The sequence below is a fragment of the Pocillopora verrucosa genome, chromosome 10 (assembly GCF_036669915.1).
Source record: "Pocillopora verrucosa isolate sample1 chromosome 10, ASM3666991v2, whole genome shotgun sequence".
Lineage (NCBI taxonomy): Eukaryota > Metazoa > Cnidaria > Anthozoa > Scleractinia > Pocilloporidae > Pocillopora > Pocillopora verrucosa.
Window position 1 is genome coordinate 9,707,458 of NC_089321.1, and position 11,511 is coordinate 9,718,968.

General features: G+C 38.1%; 3 protein-coding genes across 8 annotated transcripts; 2 read left to right on the forward strand and 1 right to left on the reverse strand.

Moving 5' to 3' along the window:
- Nucleotides 1–22: 22 nt before the first annotated feature.
- Nucleotides 23–7,192, forward strand: LOC131799196 (5-formyltetrahydrofolate cyclo-ligase). The gene is made up of 8 exons (XM_059116898.2): nucleotides 23–224; nucleotides 327–416; nucleotides 507–526; nucleotides 4,032–4,144; nucleotides 4,728–4,804; nucleotides 6,059–6,085; nucleotides 6,178–6,241; nucleotides 6,399–7,192. The coding sequence occupies exons 1-8, from the start codon at nucleotides 108–110 to the stop codon at nucleotides 6,488–6,490; spliced, it is 600 nt and encodes a 199-aa protein (XP_058972881.2). The 5' UTR covers nucleotides 23–107; the 3' UTR covers nucleotides 6,491–7,192.
- On the reverse strand, nucleotides 717–3,711 carry LOC136283849 (uncharacterized). Its single transcript, XM_066173249.1, has 6 exons — nucleotides 3,630–3,711; nucleotides 3,027–3,112; nucleotides 2,637–2,762; nucleotides 1,745–2,438; nucleotides 1,462–1,609; nucleotides 717–1,117 (listed from the first exon to the last, which is right to left on the reverse strand). The coding sequence occupies exons 1-6, from the start codon at nucleotides 3,709–3,711 to the stop codon at nucleotides 985–987; spliced, it is 1,269 nt and encodes a 422-aa protein (XP_066029346.1). The 3' UTR covers nucleotides 717–984.
- Nucleotides 7,193–7,529: 337 nt separating the features above from the next.
- On the forward strand, nucleotides 7,530–11,376 carry LOC131799202 (potassium channel subfamily K member 15). 6 transcript variants are annotated; one of them, XM_059116904.2, is made up of 4 exons: nucleotides 7,530–7,686; nucleotides 8,666–8,703; nucleotides 8,916–9,263; nucleotides 10,283–11,376. In XM_059116904.2, exons 3-4 carry the CDS (start codon nucleotides 8,972–8,974, stop codon nucleotides 10,876–10,878), a joined length of 888 nt encoding a protein of 295 aa, XP_058972887.2. In that variant the 5' UTR covers nucleotides 7,530–7,686; nucleotides 8,666–8,703; nucleotides 8,916–8,971; the 3' UTR covers nucleotides 10,879–11,376. The 6 variants fall into 6 exon arrangements, 5 of the variants coding, with proteins under 5 accessions (XP_058972887.2, XP_058972890.2, XP_058972888.2 ...); XM_059116907.2 differs by having other exon boundaries at nucleotides 9,021–9,263; XM_059116905.2 differs by having other exon boundaries at nucleotides 7,530–7,650.
- Nucleotides 11,377–11,511: the final 135 nt, after the last annotated feature.

Genomic DNA, 11,511 nt, shown 5'->3' on the forward strand with positions numbered 1-11,511 from the left:
GGAACGACAACACTAGTCCGCATGCAACGCCTGGTTAAAATCTTGTATTTGCAATCGAGTAAAACGCACAGCCAGCGAGTACAGAAGGAAACGATTTTTGGTGAAGAATGTCACAAATGGCTGTTAATGAGGCTAAAAAAGTTCTGCGACGCGATTTGAAGAAAAGAATTGCAGCTATGACAGATGAAGCAAAACTAACGGAATCTACTTCGATTGTGAACAAAGTAAATCAGAGCCCTTGTGCATTTGGTTTGTAAGATCTTAGCTGATGTGGACACCACTGTTGTTCTTGTCAATTGATTAACTGTATTGTGTTATCTTGCAAGCTTCTTCGAATGGAGGGATACAAATCAAGCAAGCGAATCTCAGTCTATCTCAGCATGTCTTCTGAAGTTCAAACCGAAGGAATATTGAAGGTCAGAGACTTAGGAGTCATTTTATTATCTCTTACTTCTCTACCATCTCAGTTATGATTTACTATATTTCTGCTCTTACCTCTGTTGCAGGAGCTTTTCCAGGCAAAGAAGTAAGTATGATGCCTAAATTTAACTACATGTAAAACCTTTAAAATATGTTAGGTTGGCACTTCCTCTCACAATCGACCAAGGCCAGTCACTACAGATTTTGTCCGGTCAACTCTTTGAATGGCCGAACATTTTGTGCAATTGCTTACACATGTAAAGAGTTTAATTCCAAACTAAGTTTAGGTTTTAAATACGACTGCATCAATTTTCCAGCACTGAGTTGGGATTTTGTTTTGTAAAGGGGGATTAATTGTCTATGACGTAATGAATATTTGTCCGGCCAAAAATGGACTGCAAAAGAAAATGACAAGGAATTAGAAAAAAGGAAACAGTTACATACAGCGACCAACTTCAGGTTTCAATAAATCCATTTTATTAAAAATGACATGTTTCCACCAAAAATTCTGTTCAAAGTAGTTTGAAATACAATAACAAATGCAATCAGATATGAAGTCTTGAATTATGAGTTCTTATTCCTGTAGAGCTTTTTCTTCTTGGGATTTTCCCAGACTCGTTTGTTTGACTGAGACTGACGTCTTGGTGGTAATCTCCAGGAAGCTTCTTCGGCTTCTTTCCATTCTTTATAAGCTTGCCTGTTAGGAAAAATTGCAGTAAAGAAACAAACCCTATAGAAATGTATTCAAAATGACAAAAACTCTTTTGGAATGGGTCAGTTTAGGTAAAAATAAGGATTCAGTTAAAAGGGCGGTGGCAAGCGACTGCACCTGTAAAACGCGCAAAAAACTACGAATAGTTGTATTTTCGCATTTTTAAAATTTTCATCGGAAAGTAAATTTCGGAATAGTTCGTTAAAAGTCAACGTAAAGGAACCAGAACAAGTGGTATTTCGAAAGAGCTGCCGACAACAACGATGTATGAAAGTGTTAAAATACCTTAGTAAAATTTTTTTGATAGGGTGTTTCGTTCTTCTACTCACCGTCTTCGCGAGATCGACTTCACAGGCCACGAAATCAACATGTACACAGCCAGCACAACACAGTTCATTAGCAATACGACTGAGATCGTGTAACCAGTTTCACGCCAGGTCGAGACAATAATGTGGCTTTTAATTCTGAGAAGATGGTCTGTTAGGAAAGTAAACAAAAAAAATGACATTAAAGAAATTGAAGCTTGATTCGGCCATCTCTGATCATACAGGAATATTTCCAAGGATTTTCACACAGTCCACAGGGATATCTGTCACAAGGCTTTCGACTCACCGTGAACGTATTCATTGTAAAACTTGATGAGAAGTGAAAACGTCTCCAAAACGTACTCGAGCGCAGGTTCAAGTGGTTTACAGTTCCTTTTAATCGTTTTCCATGACCAATCGACCGACCGTTTCGCTTCCCCCCATGCCCACTCGGCCCACTGTTTTGAACCAATCCATGCTTTCTTAGTTAACCATGAAGCATTTTCCTTTGAGACGCCGCTCAACCACTCAATCTGATCCCAAATCCATTCCGTTCCGTTCCAAGCACATTCAGCCAACCATTCAGCACAGTCCCAGTACCTCTCAGCCATCCATAAGCCTCCATGGTAAACATATTCATCTGCCCACATCATCGTTGCAAAAATCCATTCCGCCAACATTTTGAATCTGTTCCAGATTTCTCCGACGCAATCCGTCAATCCTTTCCAAATTCTACCGACCCACTCTAACATTCCTTTCCAAATGTTACGAGCCAAATCGATCAACCATTTCAATGCATTCCAAATGTTCTTAAATGTTGTTCCAACGCCGTTATAACACATATTCCAAGCTTCAACCACTGTTGTCACCGTAAAGCTCCACGTGTTTTTTACCATCGACCCCACACGAGCGATCAGGCCTGGTGCTTTCCGTTTGTACTCTTGGTACTCAGTACATGTCATATTCCCAGGATACTCCGGTAGTTCTTTGCACTTGAGAATCTGAGAGATAAAAATGGGCAAAAAATAATATGGCCACTATAGATATCTAAGTTTGTTTTCGACTATATATCTCTTGGCTATTTTTTGACTAGAAATTCGCAAGAAAAACAGTAGAAAGCCTTACCATGGAAAAACGCAGTATTTGCCGATGGCAAACTATATTGCAAAAGAAATTTAAGTGATCGTCATTTTAAATACCTTTCCGAGGTTTGGTGGATCGTTCCCAAAAGGTGGACCGTTCAAATCTTGAGAGCCTTTTTTCCCGGGGAAAACAAGTTTCATATCCAGATCCAGTGACGACATTTGAATCCTTATCACATATTCCTACCAGGAGGAAAGGAACGACATGTTAGATTACGTTCAGGCTATTAGGTGTTATTACGGATTTTGATCGTTAGTTACCAAAAAAACCAGCGGTAAATAAAGCAATAATTTTTCTTGAATTTAATCGTATGCATCAGAAAAAAAAGATTTTCATTTTTATTTTCGCCCTCCATTTCTGTAAATAACATCATTTAAAATGTACTTCAGTTCTCCAAGACTGATGAACTCATTGCATTTGCCGATATCGTTCATAAATATACTGACCTTTTCGTTCCAAGTTCCGACTGCGGACGCGTCTCCGTTGAAATCTTCGAACGGAAGTTTTTGCCATTCAATGGCTTGAAAATCATCTAGTGTAAAAAGATAATAGCATCAGTATTGCCATTATTTTGTAAGTATTTTTTTACAGTAATACCCAGTATAAATACATGGAACTTTTTCACTAATCGACACCAAAAGGTTTGGGTAGAAAAAGGATTATGAGAGGAAACAAAAAAAAGTAACTGTCGAAGCGCGCACCTCAGTGAAAAGAAAAAAATAAACGCACCTTGCTCAGGGTGCACGCGCCTAAAATTAGCGAAGGCAACCATGGCAACTCCAAACTTGTTTATTCTCCCGAAAAAGGATGAAAAGTTGCAAAATGACCCGTCGGCAAAGCACTCATTTTGTTTTGCAGAATTTTGAAGAATGTCACTTTTAGCAAATGAAACCCGATAGAGCCGTAAGTCGTTGGGAAACGTTTTTGGTTTGCTAAGAAGGTTAAAAGCGTTTTATTACATTTTCTGGTCCAAATGGTGCAAATGTGCCGGGAAAAAGCAGAACTTTTGGAAACCTTTGAAACTTTTCTAAAACAGAACTGAAACCTACCTTCGTGTCTTGTAGCTGGTGTAACCGCTGTTAATTGGAGCACAATTGCCAACGCAGCGATCAAAATCACAATCCTCCTCATTGTTGTGGCGCGCTTTTTCTCACAAAAAAAACCCGCACAGCTTCGATCCGAGATAAAGAGCGTAGTGATGGTTGACGTCACAACACCGTTAATGACGCAGCGTGCGCGAGACAAGGCAGCGAAAGTTGGTCCCAGGCTCCTGCTTGTTTTTTAACTGAAAACACGCTCTTTTTGGTTTTCGGGAATTGGTTTCGTTTCCTTCAAAATTGGAGGGAAAAGAAAATCATGCTCAAAATGAAATCACACGGCATCTCTCTGAGATTATGTAATTCGATAAACAGCCTACTTTTTTATTTTTATTTTTTAAATATTTTTTTCAGGGAATGTTTTATTCCTCGATATATTGGCCTAAACATGGAAATGGTTAAACTTCACTCCATGGAAGACATGATGTCCTTACCAGTTACTTCCTGGAATATACAACAACCTGCAGGTGAATTTTAAATACTTAATATTTACAACTTATTCGATGGTTTGACGTATAACACGCGCGGACATTTAGTGAGTTGCGTAGTATTTTAGAATTACATTTTTTAATATTTTGGCGTCTAGTTTCCCCTATGACTTTATCTTCGCATCGTATCGATCGTATAAGGTGTGCGCGAAAGACGAAAACAACACAAAAGAAACCATTAAAGCGTTCTTTACGACCAAAAAAATAATCTGTCGCACTTTCAGTTTGTTACTTTAAAAGTCAAGCCCGAAAAACGATAAAAAAGAAAATTTGGATCATTTAGTGAGGCTATTTTGCTCTCCGTTCGTATTTTCGCCCTGTTCTACTGAGCAATACCGTTGCATATTTTGTGCGTTCCGTTGCCCTAATTTGGTAAAATGCGCAATAGTGAAATATTACTTTTCAGTACTTATACGGCTCTGCTCCAATACTGCTCCAGTCTAATTAACCTACCTGTGACAATGTAACAACTTTACTGATCTAATATGACATGGAGTACTGTTTCAATATTGTTCAATATTGTATTGGGATTGATTTCTTTAATGGTCCTTTTCTTGTTCAGACGATGATGAAAGAGAAGAAGCCATCTCTTCAGGGGGACTGGATCTTATCGTTGTTCCAGGACTTGGTTTCACAAAGGTCTGCATTTAAATACCAGCGATGATGCTAATTTTTTGTTTTAAGGGTTGGATATACAACTGTAGAGTAATGCGTGAATCAGACTAAGTGCTCTACACAGCTGCTTTATTGGAATACTAATAGCGGAACTCGCAGAGCGCAGCCCCGTAATTATACAAAATAGTAATAACCCATCAAGCCGAAAAAATTTGGATGTACGACTGTACGACCGCACAAGGTGCTACTTTTAACATGCGTGGTCAACTGTACCGCGGGCACGCCAATGCCACGGCTTTGATCAGTAGTTCAGTGGTCAGTGCACTGGGCTCCGAGTCGGACGACCCGGGTTCTAGTCCTGGCCGGGGCAAGGCGTTGTGCCCTTGAGACGTGCGGGAAAAAAAAATGCGAACTCCGCTTTTAGGCTTGGCTAAATCTATATATTAAACTGGATTATATACAATGATATATATAAGGATAATCACGTGACGGCGGTTAAGGTGTACAATGAATACAGATTATCTTATATCTAAAGTAGTTATCAAAATATGGGAACAAACACTAAAAGTGATCATAATGATAATAACAATAATAATAATAATACTAATAATAACAGTAATGATAAAGTGATGATAGTAATGATAATGAAGATTACAGTGACATGGACGATAATGGTGATAATTTAAATGATGATAATGATGACGACAATAATAAATATAGTGAAAGATAACTTTAGTAACCATAATGCAATATAACAATCAATCAATAATCAAAGTCAACAGATTTTAAAGATATTTTGTTTTTTTCCTTAGCAAACATATTATTAATGTATTTATATTTAAAATTTTATTGTTATCGACATATGTAAAAAAATATAGAATTATACATCATTATAAATAGATTTTAGCACTTGAAATGAAGATACCATTATTGAATCAATAATCATAATTGTTGTAAAAATAATAAATAATATTCATGATGATAATGATAATACGTACTGTAGTAACAATATTCAAGTTAAATTATTTCTTGCGTATTAATTTGAAATCTTTTGGAAACAATTCTTTGAGGAACTATTTTGCCAAGTAATTAGGAAGGATTCATTCCTCTAACTGAGAATAATCTTAGAATTCCAACCCTCCTCTTTGATTACTTCAAGAAAATGAATTCTAGATGATGTAAGGTGTGGGCTAGCTTATGTAGCGTATCCATGTCTGCTTGGTAGTGTAATGCCAATGTCGCTAACGGTTTGGTTTCCATTGCATTTCTTTTTCATAGAATGGCCTCCGTCTTGGTAGAGGAAAGGTAACCATTGACAACGTAGACCTAGAAATTATAAGTTGTTTTGAGTTATAAAGTGTTATTTGTGTAAACTGTTTTCGATTTTGTTCTGTTAGGGTTATTATGACTCGTACATCATGAAGTGCATTCAAACGTGCCAAAAGAAGCCGCTTTTGATCGGTAAGAGTTTTTTTTTTTCATTTTTTTCACCTCGCCTCAGTTTGGACAGTATGCATAACGAAATCACTATCAATGCGCTTGGTCCTGAAGAGCTATCATAGTATTTTTATATTGTATCTCTTTACGCGTATCTTTCATTTTCCACTTTCTTTTCCAGGTTTGGCTTTTAGTTCTCAGATCTGCGACGACCTACCAGTCACAGAAAGAGACATGCCTTTGGATCATGTGATCACAAGTGAACCAGATTAGAAAATTGGCGAATTCAGAGTAATAATATTAAAGGGGAAAATAAACTAATCAAGAAAGAAAAAATGAAAATGTCACTCTCGAGAACTACATTACACAAACACTGGTAATATTCTTATTTTGAAAAGCTGATCAAAGACAGGCTTGCAAAAGTTGTCAATACAATGACAGTCAGTGACAGTGTCGCCATTCGGGACTCAAAAGACGATTTGCCACACATGTTTAGTATTCTATTCAAGGGTTTGTGGACGTATTTCACTTAACTAATGTTTTAAATTGGAGCAGCCATTTCTAAGTGTCGCGACCCAAAATGTCGCAAATTGAACACCTGTGCAGCCGATAAATTTCATATTCTCTTTTTGTAATAGACAAACAACTAACCTAGGCGTGCAGTGAGAAATACGCATGCGGATACCTTTCGTAGTGCGTTTTCTGATTCCACGCTTCCAAAGTGTTTGATTTTTCTACCAACGTGGCGCTATTAATTTCATAGTTCGGAAATGTATTAACCAAATGCCATTAAGAAAAACAGATGAATAGAATGGAAAATAAATTAAAATGATGCAGCTGAATTGTGGTGTAATTTAAAATTTAATCGGTGTACTAGTAATAAGGACACTTGGTATTTCTTATGTTGAGCAAGAGATCCAGAAATTATAAAAAAAGAGAATTATGACTGCAATATTCTGTGGCAAAATACACGCAAAAGTGTTTTTAAACAGCTCTTTGAAGTTGCATATTACATTAGATGTTATCGCAAAGTTGTTTTTACGATCGAAACTGAATATAAATGGAAACAAAAATTCTTCAAATTATGGGTTTAATTTTTCTTTTTTAGAGGTGTATGACATAGCACAAAAAATATACGACTTATTTTATCTGTTTTCTCGATTTCTATTCCTTATTGATAAAATTGAAACAAAAATCCTTTCTATTTATGAAATAATAACACACCAAAAATGCGCCCTGACGCTCATGGAAAATTATTTTAGAGTTAATTAAGTGTGTGTGACGTCGTTATTGTAAAGATATTAATTATACATAACTCGCTAGGCCAAACTGTTGGTCTGTTTTCAACAGTACGAGAAATGTTTTTGCATCAATTCGAGGAGTTTGGCAGCAGATAGACGAAACGAAATGGAAGATATACGAGCGGCCATGTGGTAATCCACGCTTTTTGATAACGCTATGTTTTGAATGTAAGTGAATTTGGAATCAAAACTGTTTTTCTTGGCGATTGAATTGTAAATATTAGAATTTCCTGTTACATTTTCTCGTTGTGTTTATTCCGTTTTATCACAGTTTTGTCCTTTCGAAGATAAAACTGATCCTACATTCAATTATCAAGGGCGCGAAGCTAATGTTAGGGATAAAACCGGCGCTAAGCATTGAAATGTGGCTTTAAAGTCGCGGAAAGGTCGGCGAGAAAAGCAAAATAATAGTTCCCAAGTGACTTTAGTCTGAACAAGTCAGAATTGCAGGTTTCAAAGCGCAAAATCTCGACAGCTAGATAGCTGAATCCCTTATGATTTTCCAATCTTTAAACCTGAATTTCTGTACCTCCATTCCATAGTTTAGCTCGCATAAAAGGCGTTCGCCCGCGTTTCTCATTTACGTTAAAACGCACTTATTTCTCCAACTCCCCGCAGTTCTGCAGAATATGCTTTCTTGATGATGAATTCGCATACCCTGGCAATTAGCTTGTTGATTTAGCGGTTCCAGAAAAAATGCTGGCTTTTTCCGGTTTATTTTGACTGCATACTAAACAAATGCAGGCTAGTTTATTTCTAAATTCATACATTCGTCTTTGAAGACATGGGCGAGAAGAAAATTATATTTAAACTAAGACACCCTAAAGGGCATTCGCAAAATATCACCAGCTTAGCTATGTACATCTTCCTCTTTGAAAATATTTTTCCTTGGAATAATCTGTACAGAAGTGGCAAATTCTGACTGAATTAAGAAGATGTTCTATAAAGCAGCCGTAAATTTGCAATAAACATTTTAATTTCTCCGTTTGCTTTTCACGCGCAGGTTGAGTTTCACAAACAGCTGTTTATATAAAGTTTCATAAAACATTAACAGTCAGAACAGCTTCCAAAAAAAATTACTGTTTAGGTAATTAAAATAAGGATTATTTATTTACATGGTTAAACCATTAAGTGCATTTTGTTTCAGATAACGGGCAGCCCCTCCTCAGCGGTGAAGTCCGTCACGTGAGTAATAAAGTAATTGGAAAAAAATTAATTTGAGGCTACTAGTTCCGGAGTTCCGCACGGCACCCTAACATCAACTTAATATTTTTTCACTGATTTTTTTCACTCGTGCGACGGACTTCGCCGAAAGGGGGTCTGCTTATGGTCTTGCTTTGTTTCTATTGGGGCGTAATGCCAATATCAGAGGTTTTTTTCTTGGATTTGATCCACAGAAATAGCAATTCCTCGGCCCTGTATCTGTGACGGGAATCAAAGCGACCACCTTGCGATGTCTTCAGTTGGAAGTACTTTTTTAAAGAGGGCTCTTTTGTTTTTAGTGTTCGGATTTGTAAATGCTGCAATTTTTACTCTTATCGAGAGGCGTGGAGAAAATTACAAGACCACCTCAGATAGAATGTTAGACCAACTGAGGAAGAATTTTACGAAACACCACAACTTCTCGGACGAAGAATTCGAGTATTTTACAATGGCCTCATATAACGCCGTTCGCACGGGTTTGTCTTTGGACTGGACCTATTTTAGGGCTGTGGATTTCACGTACACAGCGATGACCACAATTGGTGAGTCTCTGATCCTTGACAAAGCTATTTTTCTCTCAGCTTCTGGTAAAAAGGATCAGTCCGCCCTATTTTGACAAGTTTATCCTTGTTAAATTATTCGCCTTGTTAGAGATAAACTTTAGTTTTTCCATTGACAAAATCGTTGAAAAAACACCAACACGCTATGAGTTTTTTAACAAGGAGAGCGCTCAAGGAAAGAAATGACAGCGGCAAAATTAGCTTAGAAGTGTAAATGACTTTGCTTGGAAAGCTCTTTTCAACTAGACCATAGTTAGTAGAGGAGACTAGACTAGACTACAAAGACTTCGTGTGAAATTTGATTCCAAAAAATTGTAAGTAACCTAATCCTTTAAATACCTTCACTCTTGGACAACTGTTCGCTTCTCTGAAAAAATAATGTCCGGAAAACTAATAGAGCGTAACTTAGCACCAAAAGGAGGCTATTTTTAAATACCGGAGATAATGTTATTCTCCACTTTAAACCAACCTCGACCAATAACTTTCGTTTTCCCGCGCATCATGCAATTTGAGTTCTAATTGGCTCTTGTGACATTTCCTCTGTTTTCTTCGGCTGTCGTGGTTTTTGTGTCGACCGCGACCAATAACTTGCGTTTTCCCGCGCTTCATGCCACTTGAGTTCTTATTGGCTCTTGTGACATTTCCTCTGTTTTCTTTGGCTGTCGTGGTTTTTGTGTCGACCACGACCAATAACTTGCGTTTTCCCGCGATTTATGCCATTTGAGTTCTTATTGGCTCTTGTGACATTTCCTTTGTTTCTTTGGCTGTCGTGGTTTTTGTGTCGACTACGACCAATAACTTGCGTTTTCCCGCGCTTCATGCCATTTGAGTTCTTAATGGCTCTTTTGACATTTCCTTTGTTTTCTTTGGCTGTCGTGGTTTTACGATGCCTTCCTTTTTTCAGAACTTTCATCAATCATTGGGGGCCACCTGTGCCGTAGCAGTTATGGGTACGTGTAATGGTTATCGTACATAACTTTTTTATATTATTATTTTTGCAGGGTACGGTCGTCTGACTCCTATCACCACATACGGGAAACTGTTCTGCATCGTTTTTTGTATGTTTGGAATTCCACTATGTCTGCTGACTCTAAAATCTGCGGGCGATCTTATTTCAACATTTCTAACTTGTGTGATAACTCACGTGGAGATTAAAGTTCTTAAAACAAAAAGAGTAAAACACCTTGAGATTAAACGCGCTGTACTTGCGTTTAATTTAATGGCAATGTATCTCTCGTTCACTGCAGTCACACAAGTGATGCAGGAACATTGGACATTCGTGGATGCTTTTTACGCCTCGTTTGTAGCATTTTCTACTGTCGGTTTTGGAGATTATGTTCTTTTTGAAAGTGTTACAGGGCAAGGCAAAAATGGAGCTGCAAGCGCGTTTTTTCACGTGTTTGCAACTTTCCCGGCGCTTTTTGGACTGGGGATTGTGGCTTGTGTGATCAACTGTGTTTTAGATGTTGTTGAGAAGAACCGTTTACACGGTGATGGTAGACCAGGGAGAAGGAAAAATAGAGAGTTGGTTAAACTTCTATCTTTTAGTAAACTGAAAGAAGAAGGTAGACGCCGCAGAAGGTCTCATAGTGTATGAGAACACATCATAGATTTTGTCAGAGTTTTAATCAAAGAATACTTTGAAAAAGACTATTTTACCCAGATAGCGTGTTTTGAAAGCTTGGGCGGTTTTCATGATTGACCGAGCAGGCTTAATCGTCGCTAGTCAGTGATTAACACGATTAGGGACCAGTCTTAATTTATCACCTAAGGGGGGGGGGGGGATGGAGAGTTTTTGGAGGATCACATGGTTTTCAGGAAGAACGAATGTTGCAGATCCCTAAGAGCGATAAATCATGATCGCTCCACTATGTATAAACACTCCGTCAGATGATCGGGCAGATCACGATCGTTGGGAATTCGTCACGATCATGCGGACTTCGGAGACTGTCGCGATTGTCCGCTCGGGAGTCGTTGGAGGCCATTGAGGTGGTGTTTGAAACCCCACCCGTTTTCTGTACCTCCTCCTCCCCCGAAGGTAATTCTCTAATGTTTAGACTACTTAGATGATCCTGTCAATAAAATATAATTCAGAGCATGCATCCGCACCTGGAGCTCGCTATTCGTGTGACAAGATGACATTCACAGAGGACACACTGGGAAATTATGGTAGAGGTTTATGCTTGGTCTTAGAAAGTGACGCCCCCCCCCCCCTCCCCATGTTTCTCAT

Coding starts and splice junctions, on each gene's coding strand:
- LOC136283849 (XM_066173249.1), bottom strand. CDS start 3,711: ATGAGGAGGATTGTGATTTTGATCGCTGCGTTGGCAATTGTGCTCCAA. Junction 2,439..2,636: donor ATCCACCAAACCTCGGAAAG/GTATTTAAAATG, acceptor TTTATCTCTCAG/ATTCTCAAGTGCAAAGAACT. Junction 1,118..1,461: donor AAGTCGATCTCGCGAAGACG/GTGAGTAGAAGA, acceptor TTTTCCTAACAG/GCAAGCTTATAAAGAATGGA.
- LOC131799196 (XM_059116898.2), top strand. CDS start 108: ATGTCACAAATGGCTGTTAATGAGGCTAAAAAAGTTCTGCGACGCGAT. Junction 417..506: donor AAACCGAAGGAATATTGAAG/GTCAGAGACTTA, acceptor CCTCTGTTGCAG/GAGCTTTTCCAGGCAAAGAA. Junction 4,805..6,058: donor CAGGACTTGGTTTCACAAAG/GTCTGCATTTAA, acceptor TCTTTTTCATAG/AATGGCCTCCGTCTTGGTAG.
- LOC131799202 (XM_059116904.2), top strand. CDS start 8,972: ATGTCTTCAGTTGGAAGTACTTTTTTAAAGAGGGCTCTTTTGTTTTTA. Junction 9,264..10,282: donor CACAGCGATGACCACAATTG/GTGAGTCTCTGA, acceptor TTATTTTTGCAG/GGTACGGTCGTCTGACTCCT.